The sequence below is a fragment of the Lonchura striata genome, chromosome Z, assembly GCF_046129695.1.
Source record: "Lonchura striata isolate bLonStr1 chromosome Z, bLonStr1.mat, whole genome shotgun sequence".
Taxonomy (NCBI): Eukaryota; Metazoa; Chordata; class Aves; order Passeriformes; family Estrildidae; genus Lonchura; species Lonchura striata.
In genome coordinates this window covers 78,735,008-78,761,434 of record NC_134642.1, presented here as the reverse complement: position 1 = coordinate 78,761,434, position 26,427 = coordinate 78,735,008, and the positions used below count along the sequence as shown (strand labels likewise).

Sequence of the window (26,427 nt, the reverse complement as noted above, 5' to 3'; positions counted from 1 at the left end):
CCTCTCTTCCCTTTCTTGCACTCTGCAGCAAAACTTGGAGTGGCTGTTCATTGATTCTAAAGATGCAGAAATTACTGAATATAGACATTAAAAGCAATGAACAGTTTATGATAATGTCCTATAATTAATGTCAATTCAACTTAATTTTACGTTTCTATTGCATAAGGAGAAAGCAGCATGTGAAAAGATTAAATTAACTAGGGGAAAAACATCAAGTGATCCATGCTTTGTTCCTGTCCATGTTACAGATTTTATTAAGTTTTGGGAATTACACTTAATTTGGCTTGTTCTTTTTTCCTGACTAATAACACCTTTTTTGAAATGGCTTTTAAATGGAATATTTTTCCTATGATACTAATGCTACCAATGTTTAACCAGGAACATTTTACTCTAGTTACATTATTGCATTGGAATAGTGCTTCACAGCCCTTAGCGTCCCTGAAACCTCGTGTTGGTGCATCACAAGGAAACGTTCCCAAATGGTCAAATGCTTTGGCAGCACAACACAGTGCATGATCTTCAGGCTCCTGTTGGCTGCCCTACTGGAAACACTAAATTTAGATATGGGTTCACTTGTTTCTGTCTTCTGTGAGGGAATTGATAGAGTGAAAAAAAAGTGCTAGAAACAGAAGAGTAGTGGAAATCATGGGATTAGTTATGTGCATGAAGACTTCACGTCTGCTAAGTTCTACGACTTTTTATATTTTATTATTAAAAATTATCATTAAAAATATTGCTATGTATTTTTGTATAAGTAGTATCAACAATGGCTTCCAGCTTTAGGGACAATATATGATTCCAGATGCACTGCATATATTGCAGGAAAACCCTTTTCTAACTCCTTAGCTGACCTTGAAAAGCAAATGCACCATACCAAAACTTGAGGTCCTTTGATAATGGAGAAAATATGTTTCAAAATTACATTTGTTATTTATATTTTTAAATATTTTCTGATAATAGCTATATTTGCTTGCATAGCCAGTATTTACTAGTGTAGCAAATATTCACATTCAGATTATTCATAGTCTTGCCCAAGTTGAAAGATAGTTTTTAAAATGTTTAAAATCACATTCAATTTTTCCCGTTAGCAGAAAAAAAAAAAAATCAATGAATACCACAAATTAGTCAGATGTGGGTTTTTCTATTGTTCCTGGAAGCAGACTTCCAAAATCTTCATAGTCAAAATAAAGAGGACTTGATCCCATTCTTTTTCTAAAGAAATCAGTGGTAACTTTATAGCTGACTTCATAGCTAACTGTTGGAGAGGTATTGACCCTGAACACAGCCCTATTTTTGTAAAGTGATATTCAGAACTCCACGTAATAGTTCATCAATTGAGGAAAAAGCCTATAATCAAAACCTATGCACATACACAAGAGGGAAATCAGCTTCATCCTGATTCTTTGACATTTTCTTGCTTTTGAGTAGATATAAATAAAAGTGTGTGTGTCAGCTTTTTGGTAGTTACCCTGCAATCAGCTGGCCTAAAGAGACATTTCACAAGTTACATTTTTCATCTTTTTTTTTTTCATTGAACATTGCACTTGATCTTCTTCTTTCACTATGTTTCAGTCTCTATCTACACATATTCATAAAATATGAAGGATGAAAGAGCAGAAAATATAATTAATGTTTAATTATGAGACAAGTTAACAAAAGAAGCTGTTGAAATTCATTGTAAATTATTGTACTTGTTTATCTATTGTTAATGCAACAATTTGACAATAATCTTTCAACTTTGTAACTAGAACAATCAGATCAAAAAAGGATAAAAGAAAGAGAAAATATTATTTATTAGATCATGATTTTTCTAATCTGTGAAAGCTATTTTATAAAGGACATACCCATTCCCTCACAATTTTGTTTAAGTAGCTGGCTTTGATTCAATCTACATGTATTTTATGTTCAGATTTTAGTTCTTTGGTAAGGAGAATTCTTATTTCAACAGTATTCTGAATTACAGAAGAAACTGCGTTAAAAAAGCAAACATTGAAAAAACTGAAGTGGAGGTGTCTCATTTACAGTCAGACAAATATTACTACTAAGGAAAAATCAGTATAATACTTCTTAATATATTTCAGAATAAATGTTTTCCCTTTTTATTCTTCAGTTATAGATATACTAAAGCTTTATAATTTTAAAATGCAATGTCAAATCTAAGATTTTGGTTTTGTATAGAGGAAAGTCTTGAAAAGCAGTGCATTCCAGGAAAAAATAAGCAAATTGTGCCTTTCTGATAGTTCATATCCCAAAGTGGTTTTAAACAAGCTACTGTTTTTCATAAATATTCTCCATTAGTGTCTGTATTGGTAAACTTCCTGTTCTTGATTCACCCAATTTGCCAGATTTCCAAGTGGACAAGTCCATATGTAATCTGTTCGACTACAAGATGTAAGTCTAAACTCTTGTCCAAGAAGCTTTTTTGCAATTATTTCCACTGTCCTTTTAGAGGTCATTTCAATGAAACTGGCTCTGAGTAGTGTTAAACCTTTACATATGGCCAAGCTTTAAAGCATTTCTTCTAAGTTGTGGTGTCTGACTTTACGCTGTCCTGAAAACTAAAGTTATCTCAGATTTTATTTCTGTAGCATTTTTTTTTCAGTTCCATTATTTGTTTGTTACAGTCCTCCACAAGTTACTTTCCCAAGCTTTCAAATTTTCCTTCTTTAGGAGATTCTGTAGTGATCAGATATATATAAAACAGAGTGAGCAGTCTTCTAATGACAGTGGTTGTTCAGGAAAAGAAGTGTTGAGGTTTTGGTTTATACATATGTATACATATATATGTATATTCTACATGTCAGTAATAAGCAATATTCTGCAATCTGTCATGAGAATGTGGGAACCTTCCTTCTGAGGTAGTACTTAGAGAAAGTATAATTTCGTGCAGCCATAAAATGGCCTAGGTTCTTGGTCATGCAAATCAACATAGTGCCATTGAAGTGAATGAAACTTCAGATTATGACAGATTAGATCTTCCTGAATGAGGAATGATAATGCCTATTATATGTTCTTCTGCTGCCATACTAAGTTGCTGTTTTCAGTGCATCCGGGAAATGGACTTAGAGGTGTGACTGAGAACAAAAATGTTTAACAGATACAAAAAATTTCTCGTTTTAGTTGAAGCTGACTTCGCTGTGATTAAAACTGTTCCTGCCAGCCTTTAATGCTGAATGTAGTTATTTTTAGAGATTATTTTGTAACATACAAATCATTCTTCCTTGGGAATAACCTTCACTTGTTGCTGACAGCTGAAGCCATTGTCTGTCTACATGCATAGATTTTCTTTTGGAAAATTTAATTTTAAATATCAATGCTAGGGAGTTCTGATTTTTGTCTCCCAAAAATAATGCTTAGAACAGACTGGCTTTACACACAAATGCAAAATACTTACACACTAGGATTTTGCTAGAAGTTCTTGAATCCCAGGGGAACATTGAAACTAAACTCTGTCAGTTCCACTTGACCATATGTATGACTTTTGCTGCTGCAGGCCTTTAACTAAACAGAAATGGTCACTATTATCTCTGCAAGGTTGCATGAAGGGAATAACAATTTGTGAAATTGTCTTGTCTGAAAGGGTTCTTAATGTGCTTATTGAACACTACAATTTCTTGATAATATATTACCAAGATATATGTATTGACATATATGTTACAGCATTGATTTCTTGATACTGAGGGTGGCTGCATGCTGTTTGGCTGACAAGTTGCTGCAGTGGGAGTTGTTCTTATGGCATCATCACTCCAGTGACCAGCATCTCACTTCGGTGTGATGTCTGGTACTTCAATCTGAGCTGTTAATTTACTTCAGAACTAAAGGATTTCCCACATGGCAGAGATCTGTCATTTCAAAAGAAAAAAAAAAAGTTTATTTTGCATGTATTAAATAAAAAAGAAAGGGAACAAATCTTGTTGTTGTTTTTTATCATGAAACATCATAATATTGAGGTGAAAGGTGATAAAATCATATTAAATGTTTTTTTCCACTGACTTGCTACTCCCTAGTATATGGTCTAACTATCACAGGGACAAGTATATTTTAAAAAACAGGCAACTAGGACAAACATGATTATCTATGTTCCCAGTACATTTTTATGTCCTAACATTGTCATTAACACACTTCTGCTATGACTATGTGTGAAGTTTATGTGTATATTTCACATAGCTGAAATATTCAGCTCACTAGCTGAAATACTTCAGAGATCAAAATGGATGCATTTGTCTATACAGTCCCTGTAGAACCAGTTTGAAAATGATTGCAGGTGTGAAAATGGCTTTATATGTGAACTTTCTTAATCTATTGGCAATGACTGTATATTCTAGGGAGATGAGCATCATCTAAGTTCTTACCAGAAATACAGAGACGTGGTAAATAATGTGAAACCTGTGCTCAGCCCCTGTGGACTGGGAGCCTGAAGTATTGCAGATTCCTATAGTCCAAAAGAAACATCCCTTCCAGTTGTTCTGACACAAGGAACTCATACAGTTCCCAATGAATCTGTGCAACTATTTCCACAGCTTTAAAGCTGCAGCCAAATTTTTTAGCACTGACAGATTATGCTTTGGAAGTCTGTTACACCTTTATACACTGTCAGCACCAAATATGCCTCAGAAAAAGGTAAATTGCCCTGAGAGGTGCTTGTTTCATAGAAGTGAGATGTATGTGTAAATGGTCTGGACTGGTGAGCAATTCACTTGCTACAGAATGAGTTATTCTGAGTATATAATTTCTGTAAATTATCTCTGAAGTCTTCTAATGTAGAATTAGAATTCTTTTAATATATTGTTATACAGTACTCATTAAAGACACTTTTAACTACATGACTGCTTTCTAAACTTAAGCAGCAAACTCATTAACATAAGGCTTAAATAGCTAAAGTTTCTTCACTCCCAGTGCTTGGCATTTATTGGTTAACACAGTAAAGTAAATCTTCTGGAGCTAATACAGTCCATTCTTCAAGGTCTTTCATTGATAGCCTTCAGTCAGTGAGGGGGATGCTTACATTTTGGTTTATAATGGAATCCAGATAATCAAAGTCAAGTTTACACTTTTCATTGAGATCAAAATATGCATTTTTTCTAATCCAGGTGTATGATGGAGATATGGAAGAGGGCTGCCTACATGACTATTGAGTTAGACTACATAAAAGTGATAATTTTCAAAAAATACAATTAGTTTAGACGCAGCATCAAGACAGTTGATTTTGTAGTAGATGATATTTATTACTTGCTGGTAAAACATTCTGTATATGAACATTTTTCAGTTGTTTTCTGCTTTGAAATGATTAACTGAAAGTAAACAGGCAGTAATTACTTTTGGTGAGGATGTTTCCATTCTTCCCCCAGCTTTGGTCTCCACCCTTTTAACTGGTGTTGACATCTATTGAACTGAGAGTATATTAAGGCGATGTGTCCTTCTTGAAGCTATGTCTTAACCTGGTGTAAAATTCTGAATAAATTGATGCTGGCTGCTCCACTGGATTCTTTGCAAAACTTTTCAATATATGCCCCAAAACATGCTCTAATTTCTAGTAGTTTTTAACTTCCTTCAAGATGTTGATTTTACAGTAAGACCTTTTATGAATTTGTTGCAGATTAATTTCTCTGGGCATGTCCAGGCCTATAAGTTAATTTTAGTTCAACAGCTAACTTTCAACAACTAGAATAGACAAAGATATTACAGTATCTCTTTAGAAAAGACTGATGATTTCATCCAGTGTCTCAGGATCCTGGACTTTAATCTCCCAATGAACCATTGAATGTCTGTCTTTGTATGTGTAAAGTTCACATTTTTATCTTTCTGTTAAATCTTTTTAAAGGAGTGGGTATCTTTGGAAGGCATGGGGACAGCAAGTGTTTTTCTTTTAAATTTTTAGAAATTTTCAGCCAAGTGATGAAGCAAATGATTCTTTGGATGCATTAATAATCTTTTGAAAATGTCCATGCAGATTTCATTCATACATTTATATACGTGTGCATTTAGAAATGCCTGCTTTTTTAAACTTAAGCATTTTTATATGTATAATGTTGTATATTTGCTGCTTTAAATGTGACAGTATTCACTTTTATTTTAAAAGTGTAAAATATACATCACTAGCAATTTACACTAGTGGTATTCAGTCTTCCTTGATTTGTGGATCTGTACAAATTTTATACTGGAAATAGGGATCTGTAAATATTTGTAGGGTTCTACAAATATTTGTAGATTGCTGTATGTCATATTTGAGTCTTCCATGAAGCCCTGCAGAGCTATTGCATGTTCCTATAGTTCACAAATAACTATTTGAAAATTGCTGCATTATAATAATGAAATGCCTATCTGTGTTCATTCTCTCTTAAGGAAGTGAAGTTGTACAGTCATAAATTGAGTGGTAATATAGAACTTGGGGTAAATATGTTGCTGCATTTAGAAAAGAAAAAAAAAAAACAAAACCCAAAAAAAAAAACCACAACAAAAAAACGACACCCAACTTTCTATTATAAGCAACTTTTTAGCAGATTTACAGTATAATTCTATTGAAACTCTCAATCATCTTGCCTCTACTATTTTCTGTAGATGTTATGATGATAAAAGGAAATTTTGCTTAGTATAATTCTGTTTCTCATTTACCAAGTCCAAAATTGCAACCAAGATCTAATTTTGTACACAACAAGATATATATTTGAACATGACTGGATGAATTAAACAATCTGTTGCTTCTTGCAGTGTTTATCAACCTTTTACATGGGCCATCTGTTTTGGACCTTCTAATTCATCCTTCTTAAAATTTTCAGTAGAACTTTTGGCAAGAAAACAAAATCTTTTGGTTTTCTTAAATTTTTGATGGGAACAGAAGAAAAGCTTACTTGTATTTATATAGACATCCCAGAAAGTGATTTTTTATTTAAAACAATTTTGTTTGCTTGGAAAATAAAATGAAATCTCTTACAAAAAGGATCATGTCTTAGTGACGTATCTGTAATTACAGTTCAAGGCTAAATTCTTAATTTTAGATCTTTATGAAATATTTTCATTAAAGGAATATGAAATACATTAATAGCATGTGATAATACTATTGTCCAATATAACCAGTCAGAAAAACGCTCAGTTTCGAAAAACCCAGGAAGATATAAGCTTGGGCTCCTTTCACTGAAACTATTAAGTGAAAGTTAACTGTTTTCTTCCTAGCTTGCACTGAAGTTTAGAAGACTGAAGTGAAGAAGAGGTCTTTCAGTTTAGGAGTTTTGTTTCTTGGAATTTCAGTCTTCGTAGAGGTTTTGGGAATGACTTTGGTATAAAGTGTGTGGAATCTGGAAAGCAGAGGGGTAGAAGAACAGTGAGGTCTCCAAACCTGCAGCTACCTTTGTTTTTCCTCTTTCCTTGTCTTCCTTGTCATGGATCCATCATCCCTTGGATGGGGATAAGCCAGTCATAAGGGAGGAAAAAGTCCACAGCTTTCTTCTGTTTGCAGCATTTTGATGGCAAAATCTATTAATGGGTAAATGAAGGTTATCAGCTATAGAAAAAGTAGTGTCTCCCACCACTAGTGAAACTTTTAGGTGATGCTCATGTATGAAACTTCTTCTGCCTGTTAATAATTTTTTCCCTTTTCACCTCCATGATAAGGCTTCCTTTACTTCAGTTTTCTGAATTTTTCACATTACCATTTCATTGAGTGCAATGACAGAAAATTATGGCTTTTGTTCAGGTTACAGTTCTTAAAAGTACCTCACACAGTTCTGAAATACTAGCTTTCCAACAGCATTTTACTAATTTCCTGAGTGATTCTGCAGCTTGACAAATTTGTAGACATAATTTGTTTGCCCAAGTAAATTAAAGTGTAGGTATATATTCATATACCTAATTTCTAATTATCCTAATTTTAGTGTCATTTGCATTGGAAATAAATCAGTAGTTAATAGTATAAGCTCATTCTTCTTTTGGGTTTGAGTCCATGTTGAATTTTACTGTTCAGTTTACACAGGAGTAATTTAGTTTTCGTAATTACTTAATAGAGTAGGAGTCATGATGCTCATGAGCATGACTCCGAGCAACAAATGGGATGAAAGAAACAAGGAAAGTAACAGACAGAACTGACAGAAAGTATTTTAAATGGAGAGGCTTCAGAAGGCTGGAAGAGGAATTACCACATATAGACTTAACAGAAGATTCAGTTATGTAGCAGTGCCCTGACTAATGTCCTTGCTAATAATGGATTTTACAGGATAGGTTCTATGCAGCATCATGTATTTTTGTACAACCAAAAAGGCTTTAAGTACAAGGGATAGGGGTTTACAGCTGTAAGGACAGTTCTGGCACAAGTACAGTTTGGAATGAAAAGAAAATTTTAGCAGGTTTTATTTGTTTGGGTTTTTTTAAACAATTACTGTCAATATGATTGAAGACAGACACACTGAGGCAAAAAGCAATAACAGCAAAATGTGGTGGAAGTCCATTTCAACTTTGGGGATGTATTGTCTGCAATATAGTAGAACAAAAGATATCCAGGATAAAAGCAGTGCTCATAGCTGTGGAAAACAAAGATATTGATTTATTGCAAGGATCAAAATTATTTTTTTACATTACGTGCACAAAGGTATGTTCACTGTTGATATTTATCTGTAGCAGCACTGTTGATATTTCTGAGTAATGTTTGTGCAATCTTATGGCTAGCAGGCAGAGGGGGAAAATATTTCCTTGGCAAAAGTTTGTCTTCTTTTTTCCCTCTTACTGTTGAAGAAAAATGGAACTGTTGAGTTCAAATGTCATCATACTGACCTGTTGGTATTGTCTCATTCATACCTGGTGTGCATCCAATTCAAATAAATAGTAATAGTGGCATTTCGGCAGCATAGAAATTAGTTACAAGTTTGGAAATAACTCTCCAACATATTTCCCATATTGCCTTTATTAATGGATGCACTTGGAATTTTGTGATCTGCGTTATTTAACAAGAACTGGGACCTTGTCATCTGTACACCAAATAATTTGTAATGGAATGTAAGGAAGTACAGCCCCTATAAAAAATGTCAGAAGACAAGGCAAACAGGAGTGAATTTATCTGCTGAGATCATGTATCTGGAAATTTCAGTAGAAGTTCAGTTAGTTTTGCTTTCATCGTCACCACTCTGCTAACACAACTGCTTAGTCTTCTGGATTATGAAACAGAAAATGATTCACCATGTTTTCTTCCTTATAAAATTCTAAAATTCATGCTGCTCAAAAGTATAAATAATATTGAAAGTAATTATTCTTCCGGCAGAAAGGAGCCAATTTGTTTCTTCAGCCTGTGTGACTGCTTACACATCAAGAAAAGACTTCGAAACTGCTGCAGATGTGCTACAGATAAATGTTTGCCACTCTCTAACAAGATTCCATGTATACCATCTTCATTTGGAGAGTGTTTGATTGTTTGGATCCTTTCTATAAACTAAAATTTGCTTATTTTTTTACCTGATAATAGAACAGACTATTACTATTCCCAGAAAGATTGTTTTTACAAAAAATAAGGCACAATTTTGCTTTATTTTTTACAGAAGAAAAAAACTATTCACTTGTCTGAGTGATACCTTTGCTGAAGGAAAGGACATTTTCTGTGACAAAATTAAGAATTTTCTGAAAGACTTCACTGTTGATCAAATAGATTTTTCATGACACTGTTTTAGGCTGCAAGTTTTAAGTTTTATTAATGAGTAAAAGAACCTGAAACTTCCAGTGGTTGTCTGACTTAAAATGTGTTTGTTTGTGACTGTCACTAACATTTGTAAGATGATTTCCCCTTAAGTTGGCAAGGATGAGTTGATTAAGTGTATATAAATTAACACATATGGTGTCATCTGTACAATTACAGGTAATTCAGATCCAGTTTAGCAGGGGCTTTCTTCTTCCTCACAAGAATACTCATAAACATTCCTTATCATTTATGGCAAATATGTATTTAATACTGGTTTTAGACTGGCATAAAGAAAATTTAATACTTTGTGCATCAAAAATTGTGAACACAAACTGTAATGAAAACAAATGTCTGACACACATATAGACCTTATAGAAATGTGTAGCTCCCAGTATATAACTTTAGTTTACCTTATACTTGGTCTAGTGGTTATATCCCAATTCACAAGCAAACAGTGTATTCTTTGGTATTGAGGCATTCTGCTTTTTGGACAAGTAAACACCTGATTCAAAATTGGATATTTTTTAAAATCATCTAAGCTAGTGTGGTCTGTCAATTTTCTATCTAGCCCATTAAAATCTTAATTATTATTTCATTATTTCATTATTTCACTTTCATAGTTTTCTTTTGCTTAAGGTATCCTGAATGAAGGTAATTAGGTAAGCTATTTCATTTCTATATAACCATATAAAAAGGAAAAAACTTTTGTGTTTATTAAGGTGTTTATGTTACAGATCCAAAAGGAAAATTAAAGCCCACTAAGCAATGTAGATAAGCAGTTACTTTAGCATGGCTGTGTGTTTTTCACTCTGTCAAAACCATACTTATATTTTAGATTTGCCATTTTCTTATGTGTAGTACTAATAACTAATAATGCTCTATTTGGCATAAACACTGCTGTATTTTCTGATCCAGTTGGACTTTGTTAGAGAGAAAAGGTTCTACTGTACTAAACTGCTTCGCTGTAGAGTTCACACAAAATAACCTTTATTTTTAAGGGAATGGATTAGATGCCTGGATGTGAAGTACACCGGAGAAATACTTAATAAAACAAGTATTTTTCAATCCCTTAGGAACTGGCATTTTTTGTTTGCATTTCACCATGCTAATTATTGTTTAAAGAGTTCCTTAGGTGAATACACTTGGCTCATTTGATGACGTTTCACTCTATTCATTATACAGGACAGCTAATTAATGCTGGAAATGTTATTGTTCTAGAGAAATTGGGTAACTATTCAACTACAAACATCCTGGAGATGCCCTCTAGGTGTCAATATTTGACACCTTACTCTTTAAGGAATTACAGATAATTTATGGTTTTTTCTCATCAAAACTCTGCTTTAGCTGTCATAGAAGAATAAGCGCAGTTTAATTTAGATATTAAACAAGGATGATCTTCAAAACAAGTTTTATGAAAATAGTTCCCTTGTTCTTTTTCAAGCTAACTTGTGATGATTCACAGTATGGGACCTTTTTAAGTTATTTTCATTTCTCCCTGTCAACTGTGCTCACTGTCAGCATCCAGTTGTATTCATTTACATGAACAACCTCAGTTGCATTAGTCATAATGAAATTAATGGCAAGTTATATATCATTTTTCTCTGACTGTGTTTTCCAAAGCAGAACAATATAACTGCATTGGAACGTATTAAATGTTATGTTAACAGACACAGAATCTTGTGTTAAAGTTAATTTATGTTGAGCTGAGGATTGATACGTGCTGACAAAACCAGGAGAATGCAGAATTGAGGCTGACAGTCTGTCCTTCCCTGATTGTATAGATTTGTTGCAGCACATGCTGTATGCAACTTCATGCTGTGATCTGAGACCTAAGCAACAATTGCTACAATAGGAAACAGTCAAAGCAGTCTGTCAGCCACTGCATCAAACATTATTGTCCTTTTTGGATACCTTTTAGATCTTTAAAGTTGCTTTCAGTAATATGCTTTAACTCTGAAATTTTAAGAGAAATATTATATCAATTCCAGGCTTCAGTGAAATAAAATAAATACCTATAGATTGTTTATAAAAACATGCATTTTAATCTTACTTTATCTTATTTTACTTTAAAAATCACATAAGAGTTAATGTCTTGACTATAGCTTAAACTCTATTTAGGCAAATATCTTTGTGATATTTGGGATACTAGGGATAGCTGCACATCTGGAAGGGTAACATGGACCTTGCATTAGCTGTCTTCATCCCTTCTTCCATGCGTGTCCAGTTTTTGCATGCGAAGATTCATTTCTCCTTGACAAAATACAGTGTTTGCACTTCTGCTGATCACTGCAAAGCCTTTAACAGCAGATGCCATTCCCAGAGCTGCCTTAAACACTCATCCACAAATGTACTCAGGCATAATTAGATAAGAAGTCTGCACAAGCTTAGGGTTGTAAAATAAATGCTATCACTACCTGTGCTCGTATCATCCTGACAGTGTCCTAGCTTCACACCCCCTCCTGCTGAACTAGGTTTTCTCCCTTCAACAGTGGAAACAGAAACATTTTACTGTTTTATTTGAACTGTATGCCTTATAATTGCCTTGGCTGATAAGTGTCTTCAAAATTGTTGTTCCTGGAAGAGCTATGTTGTCCATACGCTGTATCTTTTGAATCACAGAACTGTTTAGGTTGGGGAAAACCTTCAAGATCATTCATTCCAACCATTGTGCAAGCATAACTGCCAAGTCCACCACTAATCCTGAGTGCCACGTCTATGTGTCTTTCAAATACCTCCAGGGATGGTAACTCCACCATTGCCCTGAGCAGCTGTTCCTGTTGATTGACAACACTTTTGGTGAAGAAAGTTTCCCAGGATCAAATCTAAACTTCCCTTTTCTCAACTTGAGGCCATTTTCTCTTATCCTGTTTCTTGTTACTTGGGAGAAGAGGCCAATCCCCCCTGTCTTCAGCCTCCTCTCAGGGAATTGTAGAGAGCAGAAAACCCTCTCCTGAGCTGTCTTTTCCCCAGGATAAACACCCTCACCCCCCTCAGCTGTTCTCCATCAGACTTGTGCTCCAGACCCTTCCCCACCTCCAGTGCCCTTCTCAGACATCCTCCAGCACCTCAATGTCCTTCGTGTAGTGAGGGGCCCAAAATTGTTCACAGAATTTGAGGTGATACCTAACTAGCTCTACATCTTCAGTGAAGCTTCCTAAATGTAGCAGTAATATTAGAGTTAATTACATAGGTAACAATTAGCTGTTGATGAAAGAGGGCAAAACTAATGTATGAAGACGTTCTAAACAAAATTGAAGTATCTTAAAAGTAAGAAACTGCTGAAAGAGCAGTGATGGTGCATATGGATTATTTTGTCTGAATGGTTTTTTTTCCAGTCTCCTTTTTTAGTTCTATGGAGATGCCATAATAGTTTATCAGTCACATCACTAGGTAATATCAACTGTTGCTGCTATTTTTCAGATTGCTTTTCTAATACAAGCCTAAGCATTTCTTCAGTATGTTATAGACTAATTTTGACTTTCCTACCACATTCTGAAGTTGAATAATTTCTTCCTTCTCTTTTTGGACCTCTCTTTGAAATAATAGCTTTCAAACTGTGGTCCTTGAGAATGTGGGAAGTAGCTGTTGGACTGGTATTAAACACACAGGTCATTTGCAGAGAAATTTGACAATCAGGATATGTGATACTTTATCAGATATATTGAGGGTTTGCATTGGTTTGTTTGTTTACATTTCTAGCAGTTCACTGCACAGCCAAAATGTTACAGATGTGCACATGGAAAGCATTCTACTATGTTCAGTGTTCAACTTTTTTACTGTTATAATTTATTTAGGAAAAAAAAGAAAGAAAAATAGTTAAAGGGGAAGCATAATGTGCCAGAGAATAATATTCCAGGGCTATAAAGAGTTTTAATAAAGATGTTAATATTCTACCTTATCGAATATTCATGTATTCATATATTCATGTGGACTATACAAATACGTCTACATGTATATGTGTATGAATCCTTTCTTGTTTTGCTTTTTAAATTCTTGTTCTTTTGTCATCTCTTAATTTCTTTCAAAATGTGTTATATTTCATAAGATCACTCACTTTTTGTTCTGCCTATCCCTTTCAAGCATAGCTGCCTTTTGATAACATAATCTACAGTGTCTTGAAGTGCACAGTAATTTTTTCATTCCATTCAGTGCTGTTCTGTCTAGCCCTTGCTCTGAGTTCCCAGGCATACCACTATACAAGATTACACAACCCTAATCCAATTGCATGAACTCCAGTTTTCCAGTCTTCACTTACCATATTGCAAGAAGACTGAGTAAGGAAAGTGAGTATGAACTGTCTGGGTTAGTTAAATAAATATGTGATTCTTATGAATAATAACCTGTACTATTAAAGTAGAGAGCAGTAAATACTATCTCAATATCTTAAATTATATTGGGGTTTTTTCTAGGAGTTAAAAAGTACTGTGTGATCATTGAAGTACTTGAACAGCCTGTCTGGTGTAACACCTCTGTGGTTTATTTGGGTGCATTGCCTGTTACATTTTGTGAAAGAATCGCCTTTTATTTTTTGTGTGTTCTGGTGAACAGTCAAATATCTAACCTTGTTGGGTATGGAACTATGAAGTTATACAATGAAATACAATGAAATTCTAAACTTTCAATAGCCATTTTCTTCCACTTATAGATTGTGTACATAAAATTATATTTTTGTAAACATTTTTTATCTTGTACTAAGTATTTATTTGGCTCTTGTCTCAATTTGATTTTATATATTAAAATTCTATCTATTGTACTCTACTTGCTGCTAGGCTTATCAAAACTTAGGAGTTGTTACACTGAATCATGATTTTAGTAGTTATTGTTCTACCATCAAACAGTGTGAAATTCTTTAGTGCGTGACAGAAGTAACATGCTGTCATGCATTAATTAGATGTTCTTCATCCTTCAGTCTTTTAATCTTTTTGATGTGTACCCTTTCAAATTGATGAATTTATGACTTCTCTTTAAAAAGGTGAAATGCATAATTCTGTTGTTCTTGAGCTTAGGACTTGTGTTTTCAACATTTTCTGTCTTTGGCAGAATTAGTACAGACCTCTGTCACAGATGTCATCCTTTGTCTCAGCAAGTATTTGCAGACCAATGAGCAGGCTTTTCAAAGTCACTATTTATTAATCAGAAGAATACAGTAGCTAGATTCCTTAGGACAGAAAGACAAAGCTAAATGTACAAAAGGGAGTGTTCCCACATCATTTAGGATTACTTTCTGTCATTCTCCAAAGAGGCACGCTCTAATCTTGCCTGATCTCGCAATTGAACAGGCTAAACCGTTAAATTCCCTCTCTGGGAAAGCATCTTTAGTCTCTACCCCCTCTCTTACAATCACATGTGACTAAGAGCTAAAATGAAATTCTTCCTTTTTGACAACCAGCATCTCTACATCCTGAATTTTTATTTCTTCTGTGAAATTGGACTTGACAAACTTAACTCATTTACCAGAATAATAAGTGATTGTAATATTTTGAATTATGTAGGTGTATGTATTACATATATACAATTACATATGTACAGTGTACATATTATTGTCTAATAGCTTAAAATTGTATATTAACTAATATATCTTTATTAAGGATCACAAAGTGATTTTTCTAGCTTCTGGTAGTTTATCATCTTAAACTGTTCCAGTAAAACATTAAGTGATCTTTACATCTCTCCATATTTGATGTTCTGCATTCTGTAACTGTATCTAAAGCTCTTGGAGTACTCTAAGGAATGGTTTTTTAGAACCATTCACAGAAGTTTAGGAGCACTGTTTACAGATCATTCAGGTTTACAGGTCTGGCTTTTTGCTGTTCTTCAATAGTGGCTGTTCTATCTGAATGCTACTAAGCTTCTGCATGCAGCAGCAGCTTGGAGATACAGCTCTTAGAGTTTAGGTATGTGTTGTTTAAATAAGCCCAAGACATATTATTTGTTTTGAAAAGATAGTATTTAAATTTCCTTGTTGCTGATTAAAAGAGTTCAGTTAATTTTTGGTGTCTTTGTTAATGTGACAAAAAAAAATGTTTTTGTCTGTAGACTGGAATAAGTCATTTTAAGAGTCTATAGTACCTCTTCTCAATACTGTCCTGATGTAAAAAAAAGAAATTTACATATCCCTGTCCACAGAGTCAGTTTTCTCATGATAGAAAGGCAATCAGGTTGACAAGGCTTGGTTTGCACTTACTACATCAGTGTTTCCTGTTCGCAGTCGTCTTTCTCTCCTTAAGATGTGGCTTCCAGGAAAATTGGTGCCATGATTTTCTTGGGAATTGAAGCCAGGCTTATTGCCTTCCATTGATAATCAGACTATGTGTGTGACAATGATGGAAATTACTTCAGCATAAAATAATGCAAAGAAAATTAGTTATGTTTTAGTGTCCCCAGGAAAGTGAAAATTGAGCTGGTATATAACCATGGTCCATAGGGGCTATTTTAGCTTGAGACCTAGGGGTTAAAAGCTGCAACTCCAACCATTCTTGCAATCCATTTCTGAAATGGTTATTTTTTAATATTTTTATAAGAGGTCTACAACCAGGACAGAAGTAAATCTGCTGCATGCCTTTCAGTTTGTAGTGCTATGGTCTTTTTGCATCCTTGTTTTGAAGATTTGGGAGGAGGGGATGCTTTGTTTTGACTTGTTTTTTGTTGTTGGTATGCATTGAGTAAAAGATGCTGAAATGGCTGAAAAGTCACCGACCTTATGTTATGTACCAAGCTTATGTTCAGTATCTATTTAGATAGAGAGATGTATCTATCTAAATTAAATAGATTTAATTTAGACTGCAGATGTATTTATGATTAATTAATTGTTGTCAGTATTGGATTTTTTCTTGAGAGACCTGTATAAAACACAACAAACTATTTTCTGTGACTATCCATAGGTTAGCTTTGTTCTTAGTTGGTAGGGACTTTTGGGGAAACAGGTGCTTGATAGTTGTAGCTTTTAAGATAATTTTGAAAGATCATTCTTTTCTGTATTTTCAGTTTTAATTTCTAGTTTCGGGCAAAGCCTTGCTGACATTGTAGGACAACAATTAGTAACATTTGTACAAATGTTTATGATTTGTACACACTTTTAGTCACATCAAATAGCCAAGATGAAGAAGTAAATCAAGCAATAAGATAAATTTTACTTGGGAAGTCGTAGCTCTCTAAGTGCCATGTGTTTCGTGAGTTTTATCCATAGGATAAAAGTTAGTTAGCAATTGCCCGTTTTCTTTGTATCAGTTAATTAAATTGGCATTGAGTACAGCAATGTATACTGTACCAACTGGTTGCCACAACCAGATCATAGCCAAGTAACTCTATATAATTTTTCTTGTGACTCTGACAGAAAAAATATTTACCGGTTTTAAATGTATTTTATAATTTTTTTTTTTTTTTTTATGAGACATGTCTCTGTCATCTTCTCTCTCACATGAGGTCTTTTCAGTCCTTAGGACTTTATTCCTCCAGGCATTTTCCTTATGGTTCTTTAGGTAACAAATACATTAAACAATGAGATTTTATTTTCAAAACACATTAAATTTGTTTTTTTTTTTTAATTTTCAGTAGTATCTCTACTGGAGTGGTTTCCCACCATACTCCCAAATTTAGGTCAAAATATTATTCAGAGAGAAGAGATCTGATCAGATTTTCTAAACTCTTAGAGGAAAAAAGGGTTGCTCAAGGGGTACAGTCTTTCTCTTTTTCATTCCTTGAGGCATCTGGTTAGATTGGTTTCCTGTTGTGGTCATGCTACTCTATCTTTCTGCATTTTGTTGCAGTCCCATCCTTCATTCTCAAGAAATGTTGCCCAAGCCACTTATGCACAAAGGTTCAACAGTAAAATTATCACAGGAGACTTCAAGAAGCCTGAGGCAGATGAAGAAAGTAAGGAAAAAACTAAATACACCAAAGGTGTTAAAATGCAGGTTGACCATGCTGAGAAGTGATACAGTATTCCACTGGGAAAATTTTTGAGGTTGGGCAACTTTGCTTCTAAATGTCTCTAGGATTTACAAAAGATTAAATATTTACTTGTTCACATACCTTTCTGGGCATGTGTTTTGTGTGCTCTTACTATAAATATTAAAATACTCGTAATGTAAAATTTTTTTAAATGAGCACTGACCTTTCTACATTTTGAATCACTTCTGTACCATAGGGAAAGGATTTGCTTGCTCCCCTATAGGTCTCTTACCTGGATGTACTGTATGAGAATTTAGTGAGGGAATAAAGATTGAAATTTGATTATGAGAACAGTGAAGTTCAGGCTATGCCCTCTGTTTATGTTTTCATTTTAATTTCAAGGGAACCACAATGAAAACCAGGAATGTACGTAAGTGCATGACTGTAAATGGAGTTGGCTGAGATTCCTGGTAGAATGCCAGTTTTTGTACAGATCTGCTTTGCTATTTCCTGGTGACACTGAAATGTAGCTGTTATGAGAGGTCTTGATTATAAAGGAATTAAAAATGATATCATACTACCTGACAGCTGGATGTGCAAAAGCCTGAGCAGGATTGGAGTTTTTACCAGGAAACCAGCAAAAACTGCAGTTTTGGACTGATACATCCATGGTAGCCTTTATTTGCTACAAGATGAACTACAGCGCTCGATGCATGATTTATGTCAGGATATGATGAACAAGCATTCATTTAGTCATCAAAATACCCTTACAATTTCAAAACAGAAATGAATTAATTGCATAAAAAGTTGTATCACTTAGTGAGTCTTTCATTTGAGGCATAAGCAATACGAATTGTGACCTATGATTCCTCTGCTGGGTGAGCAAGGTAGCGAGGCAGTGATTTCTTCCACTGCTGTGCATGGTTGCAGCAGCTAAACACCTTTTGACACATGGAAATGGAAATAGGTATGTGCTGCCTCTCTGCACATAGCAGATTAGCTAAACTGCAGGATTTAATAATTTGCATGGCAGACAACCACCAACCTCATCAGTGCAGGGGCTAAACATGCACAGTTAGTATCATGGCCAAAATGATGGAGCTCTTTTCTCATGGTAGCAAGATCTGCTCTGGAGAATAAAATTCTGTTGCTCTAATTTAAGTTTTTATAGGCATGCATTTGTAAAGAAAAGCCTTTTCTATGTATAAGCAATATTTAAGCTATACTGTAGGGAGTGTTATAAACATATATAACTTAAGGATTCTATTTGTAAATATAATAATATATTAAAATCAGATGGCAGTGTATTCTCTATATTCAACAGTATTTTAAAATTTTCAAGTGTTTGTCTAATTTTTAAGTTCTTTTCCACAAATCACTTTAAATGAAACATCAAAATAATTTTGGTGACTGTTAAACTTTCATGAATTCAGATGCTTATGACTTACCTGGATGATTTTCATCTTTATCTTTTGTTTCTAATTCAATAGAAAAACATAAATAAAAGATAGAATATACTTTTTAGGTTGCCTATTTTTGGTCTATCTTGTAGAATATTTTCTTCTCTCTCCAGAGGTTTGTCCACTCATATTTTAAATAATTCAGGCAAATGAGAGTAACTCCATAATACCAACAACAGCAGATTATTTCAAAATCCACTAAGCTCATCTGTTACACCATATTTTTAACACCTGAATGTATTGGTTTCTTTGCTAATTTTATTTTTATTATATCTGCTTATTGCAGTTTTTGCTCTCATAAACTTCTAAAGTTTTTTATAAATTAGGCTCCCCAGAAGGTAGTAGATAACTGTCAAACCCAATTTAATAACCTTTGGCTATATAATAAATTAAAAGATAATATAGTATGTTATTTTGTATAATTAATGTTTTATGTAGGTATTAATAGATAAATATAAATTCTATATGTATGTTACATAATGTATACATATAAAAATAAAAATATAATGGAAAAGTCTGTAAGAAGACTGCTTCTTGGTAATCCTTGGTTGACCAAGTGATTTCTCCTCTAAACCCTTAGAGAGGTTGGAAATTTTGAATTCTAATTCTTGCACATTTAAGTGTTTTTGACATTAATTAAAAAAAGAAAGAAAGCAATGCAAAAATGATTTTTGCTTTAATTCATATATGTCTATAATGCCCTGGTAAGGATCATACCAATCATAATTAACTTTTAAAAGCTTTTTTGTCCAAGCTTCACTGAACCAAATGAAGTTCCTTGTACATTTGCATTTTAGGTAATAACAAGAAGAATACAGAAACACAGTTAAGCCTTACAGAGGTTTGTTTTCAGTTAAAATGAAATAGAATTTATTGATTAAGGAACTACACTACAGTGTAGTAGGTGCATGTCATTAAAAAATATTTTTAATTGGACATAATTGTGCTCAATGCACCAGATTTCCAAAAAGTTGTATTTGATAATATTATGCAAAACCTGCGGTATTTTTTTCCAGACATAAAAACTACTTCAGAGTAAAAGTTGCTTATAGAAAAGATTTTTTTTTTCTGTTGTAGCAACCTTAGACTTGATGCCAACACCCACATTGCAGTCGCTGGAAGTCCTTCCCTCTGATAGACATTTCTGTCTGTAGCAGCAGATGCATTTACATGTGTCAGTTTAATTTGATCAGTTTAAAATAAAGTGAGGTTAAATTACAATTTGCTCTTAGTGGTAGTGCACTATGGACAGAATTTGTCTGTTTTCTCAACTATTCCAGCTGATCATCCAGAAGATGTTTCCCTTTTCTACAAACCTGGTCCTTTCAACTTCAATAGCCAAGTGCCATTACAACCAAAGAAACAGTTTTGCTTGATACAGCTCAAGGCAGTAGGGGTGATTTTCCAATTCCAGTCGGAGTCATTACACTTTCTCTTCTGCAGAGTAGGAGCTGTACTTCAGTTGATTTCCATTCCACAAACCTAGCACTGCAAAAAGAAATATGGTATGTTGCTTTTGCCAAAATAAATGGGACTATAAAAAGGAGAAAAATAATTGGATGCCTTTTTAAATATTCAAAAAAAAGAGAGGTTCGTATGTCAAAGCCAACATCTTCAAACTTCTCGGAGTGTTTTTGTGTATCCTTCTCTACTTAATTTAAGTGTGTCAGGTTCTTCCCTTTGATCGCTGACCATGTTTTTAAGCCTGGCTGTCATTAGTGTTGAAACACACTTTTGGCTATTCACTGCTGATTGTGCTACAAGTTCTCAAGTTACAGAATTCAAACCTAGTTTTGTAAGCATTTTGCTGCATGTGTCCTCATTAAAATACTGTCCGGCTTTTGAAGAATAGCAATGTATTCTGATTATTGTGGGCAAATGCACAGAGGAAGAAAAGCTGTTGAGCAATGCAAACATTTTATTAGCTGAAACTTGTGGCTTAAAGTGTTTTGCTCATACAAGCAGGAGACATGTGTGTACTCAGTAAAAGAACTTGAGGATGAAATAGCCAAGCTCCTATCTGCACTATGTAATCCTTCACTTAAACCTGCCTACTACCACAGGGTTGCCTTGCAGAAGTATTTTAAAAAATGTTTTTGGGAAGATCAAAAAAATATTAACTGGTGAATCTGGTGTCTGTATAAGGCGAGTTAGTTATTATATGGAATGCATTTAGTGAACATGTGAATAAATGCAACGTATCCAGGAAGAGTTCACACAGCTTTTGTTAAGAGAAGTTGTACTTCACTACTTTGGAGAAGTCAGGAAGCAATAAAGACCTGGTTGATACAGTCTGTTGGGATTTCCAGGAAGCATTTCCCACAAGGAAAGATGATTTTTGAAAGAGGAAAGGATCCTGAACTGCGGGATTCCTTGCCACAGGATATTATAGATGTTATATCTGTGGGCTACAAGACTGATCAGATGAATTTATGAGAGTACAGAGGCATAAACCCCAGTTTAGAAAATCCCTGGCCACATTTTTCACGTGAGGAATGTGTTCTGGAAAACTGTTGTTACATTTTCACTGGTTCTCATGGCCTTTCTTTATCTCCCACTGCTGAATGCTGATAGAAAACTGCATAATGTGTCTATTCTCTAACCCAGAGTGTTCTTGTATGGGTGCAGTTCCACACATGGAAATTTCCAGAAAATGTGGTCACTGGAGTTTTCAAATGGCATACCTTGGTGTTAGATAGATAAACTGTAGTAGTATATGACTTCAGTATAACGTTGTATGCTCTTGTCAAAATATTTGGTTTTCCAGAGAGATGTCTGCTAATATGGGGACAGATTTTGTCAGTGTGTTCTGATGGTCTTTAGTGGCACTTCCATGAAAATATTCTCTGTTGATTTTCTTCTCTTTGTCAGTTTTACATGAAGCACTGAAAATAGCAAACTATGGTTATAACTTTACAAACAGTGGCAAAATATTCAAATGAACTTATATTATTCTAATGTAGAATAAATAGGATTTCAGTATTTTTTCACTACTTCAAATCTATAATATTTTGAGTGGAGGTACAATAATCTATAATTACTATAGTTTTTCCTATTGAAAAATATATTCAGAAAGGTTCTGACTATCCATACTTTTTATTATAGTGATATTTTCAAAGGTGTCTAAAAAAAGTACAAAGTTTATTTTCTGATATATATATGTATATATATATATATATATATATATATATATATATATATATATATATATTGCAAAATTAGGACTTCTTTTCAAGAGATGTACTAGAAAGAGACCAGGAAATTTGTATTATCCTACAAATATCAGTGAAACCATAAAGAAACGACATAGGTGCTTTTGTCATACATTCAATATGTCAGTAACAAAATTCACTTAATATTTTGGAAAACTGCTGCAAGACAGAAATTATGCACTACTTCCCCTTCCAGAGCTTCTGAGAATGTTTCTGGCATCTTTTGGCTCATTTTGTTTGCTAATCGGGTCCAGCTAGATATTTATAAATAATCCAAGTACCCTCACTGCTGTACACCAGCAATACAGTTCTTTGCAGAACCACTGGAAGGTGAGGTGGGCTCCTTTTTTGTTCTTCTAGATCTCATTTACATGCTGATTTAGCTAAGATCAATATCTTGTATATCAAGAGCTACCAGCTCTTTGTAACTCCTCTTTTTTTTTTTTTTCCCTGACATTTGGGAATGTAGCATGAACAGAACAACCCCATAGCTGCTGAAAAATCAACTCTTTAAAGATACACACATTACTTGGAATAAGTCACTCCTTCATCTTCCTTTTCAGCTGCCTTATAACTGGAGTTACAAACTGTGTGAACATCCTATTCCTTGATTATATGCAGGTGGCTGACTTCTACAGCAGAAACCATGGCCTTTTTTCTTAGACTGAAATTTTAGCTGCTGAAATTTCTGTTAATAAATCCCAGCTTGACTTCCTGAGTCCATATTTCTGAAAAGTGCTATAGTCCATGGTAACCAGAGTGCCAGTGATTTTTATCTTCTATGTCATTGTCATATCATGACAAAACCTTCCCAGTCAGTTCAGATCCCTTGTCTTTCTCCTACCTTTTTTCAGCCCATTCAGAACTTCCAGATCCTCTTTGTTTTCCTTTAATAAATGTTCAAATTTTTCTTTTAATTCCTTATGACCTTTTTAACTCTTTATTTTTAAATGGAAAGGTGTTTGTGAAGAAAAAGTGAAAGTGCAACACACCATTGTTCTTACATCACCAACATGAACAACGAGAAAAAATGCAATTTTAGAATATAATTGTAGAATGTATGGCAGGAAATTTCCTGCCGGGTTTTCTAAAACTATGTTTTATTGACTAACAAAATGTCCTGTTAATCTCAGTGCTGTCTTTGTAGTATTGTTTTCCTGGGAAAAAAGTGTTAGTAGTATAAAGTCAGTAATTTTCTCTGAAAAGTGAGATAGAATTGGTTTTATTTTGTACTTATTTCCATTTTAATAATTGATACTTTCTTCTTCTGAAAAAAGTAATTAAAATAATTTTTATACATTATGTCTGCTAATTGGTCCATTTATCTTGATTGATAGAAAAATATATAGGAATATATGTTTATCTGTGTGTTTGTGTGTGTTTGGACATGTATGTACTTTCAATTTGAAGAGACAGTTTTTACATAGTTGAGAATTATGAAATATTATGCCATATGTCATATGAATGTTTACAAAGTGCACGAGAACTGCTTCTCAAAACTCAATTTCAGCATTGTTCAGCGTGTGCATGGAGCTGAGGTTGCAGAGCTGTGTATTTCATGCCTTTCCTGTCCTTGCAGCCCTGATAGCCATTGGGAGGTACAGCATGACAATAGAGACGGTGGATGTTGGGTGGTGCAAGGAGATCACGGACCGTGGAGCCACCCAGATTGCTCAGCGCAGCAAATCCCTCCGATACTTGGGACTGATGAGATGTGATCAGGTAAGGAGCCTTTGCCTGAGTTAGTGCCTGATTCTAAGTGTGATAGTGTTCCTGTGTGTGCGAGGGAGGCAGCAGGATTTATGTTCTTCTCAGCAAAATTGTTCAGTAGTCACTACTGTAGCAAGTGTTCTTGTGTGCTGTGTTTACATAGGAAGCTCAAAAGGCACACAGAGGATTAGAAGGAGCATTATAAATGTTTGCTGATGTAGATTTTAAAAATACACCTGTAGGTTACACTCACAGACTGAGGTGCTCACAAAAGTTTTTTGTAAAATCTGCCCTCTGACACTTTTTGAATATTTTTGTCTGAAAGTGGTTGGCATGTCATGTCATAACTTTGACAGATTACTTTGTTTCTTAAAAAGAAAGGAAAAAAATATTTCGTGTTACTTCAAGAGTGAGTTAACATAATGCTAAAAAGAGAAAAAAATACTGTTTCTTACTATGTAGCTTTATACTTGGAAAATAGTAAGGATGTCTGTAAGTTTTAGCTCTTTATCATTAGAAGAAAAAAAGAAAAGGCAGTCCATGTCCACTTCACCATGTATATAGCCTTCAGAAATCATGTTCCTGTTTAGAAGAAAGATCAAGAGGCCAGGGAACACAGTAGAAATAGCTACAAGAAAAATCATCAGAGGTCCAGAGTCTCTGACCTTAAGTCTTCACATAACCCTGCAGGAATTGTTTCTTTTCGAGCCATTATCAACAAAATTTCTGGCTGTGATGCCCATCATAAGCATCTCTCAGGCTTGTGGATTTCTGATTGGATACACTCCATGGAAAAACAGGTTTTAGTCTAACAAACATCGTGCTCCAAACCATTACCTGGCATCCTTCACAGTGCACTATAGAAGACAGTGACAAAACACAGCATTTCAAATGGCAAGGAATAATAATGTTCAGGTCAGTGGTAAAATTAGAAATTGCATTTTGCAAAGCCAGCCTTAGGCAATTTCTAGTTTGCAAGGAGGTTGAGCACTTTGGAAGAATTGCTCTGTCTATCAAAGCTGAGTTCACTCTAATCTCCTAAACATTAGTGTTTTATAAGAGCCAGCAGACAAAAAGAGTGTGTGAATCTCTTTGATGGATTGTGCTAAGATTATGTACTTAGAAAATGTTAAAAGGATAACTTGACCTTGGGAATTAGACCTGACCCAAATAAATACCCACATGTATTTATTTTGTGAATTTAGCTAATGCTGAACAATCAACAAGGATCTAATAAGTGCAATAATTTTATCCTGTCTTTAACTGCTATAGAAAATCAATGCTCTTGATGTTGAAAACAAGCTTTACTGCCTCATAAGTTAAACTATATGTCGTTTTTGTAGACATGTACTACAGTCTGTATTCCTCTAATTGCTGGTAAATAAATGTTTTTCTAGTTCTTTGGAGGCGTATACAGCATCTTTTGTGTTACAGGAGTCAACTGCTAAAAGAAAAAAATATTACTTAAGAAAGCTTTAGAGAAGATAGAAAAGTTGCTGTTGACTGTGTGCCTGCAAGTGTGTGTGTGATCTGCAAGTATTCAAAGTATGGTAGCAAAAAGATGTTAAGAAATTCGTCAACTGTTACAGTGAACAGTGCAGTAGTGGGACTACCACTGGGGATTTTTTTCTTGTTTGCAAAGCCTTGATGGGAAGAATAGCTCCACAGACAGAATGAAGTAAGTATCCTTGATTTAAGGGGTTTTTGGCAGCTAGGAGATGCCAACTCCCTTTTTCCACTGCAAACGAACAGAGAAATTACTGAACAAAATTGTGTTCTCAACTGTCTCTCCCCAGTATCATGCAGAACTAATTTTTTCCAGTGGCTGCTCTATTAAATTAAAAATGTCAGTGTCCAGCACACAATTACAGAGAATTATTGGGTGGTGCAGAAGGGTTTATTTACACTCCCAGTTGGCCAAAATTCTTATCTTTGTACTGTTGTCAGCTTGCAGTGGAGAGGTTTGAAGATTTGTCCCATCTAACCAAGCTTCCTTTTCTGAGGTACTGACTATTATGCTCATGCCAGGTAGCTTTTATGCCTTTCTAAGAATTCCCAGGCATTTGGAAAGAAATTACTTAAACACAGTTACATAAGGAACATATGTAAGTAGACTTCAAATGGGTACCACTAAAACACTCTTTATGAGCCAGGCTTTTTGGAATTTCTTTGATATGCACTTGACATAAATTAGAGGCGTCAAGGGTCCTCCCCAGAAAGATCAAGAGAGGCTGTGAGCCTGGGTAAAGGCAGTCTCTGTTTTATGCCATTGATTATCCAAGTGCCTCCAGGCAATGTGTTTCAGTAGATGCAAAGCATTATTGATCCACACCATGAAAATAATAAAATTATTCATTTTTCATCAAACTGCTATTTCCATGACCTTTCTTTTTATCATTTTTCCTACCATCTAACATGCACACCACAGGAGCAATATGGCCTTTGCTTTAAAATAGATGACATTGTTTTGAGAAATCACATTAAAAAATACTGACTTTAC

The 26,427-nt window shown here is 34.4% G+C and overlaps 1 protein-coding gene across 1 annotated transcript in view; it reads left to right on the top strand.

The window, feature by feature from the left end:
• The window catches only part of FBXL17 (F-box and leucine rich repeat protein 17), a 274,548-nt gene that overhangs the window by 235,794 nt on the left and 12,327 nt on the right, over positions 1-26,427 (top strand). Inside the window, exon 8 of the mRNA XM_021524805.2 lies at positions 23,797-23,939. Coding sequence (XP_021380480.2) covers positions 23,797-23,939 — 143 coding nt within the window. The remainder of the gene's footprint in view (positions 1-23,796; positions 23,940-26,427) is intronic.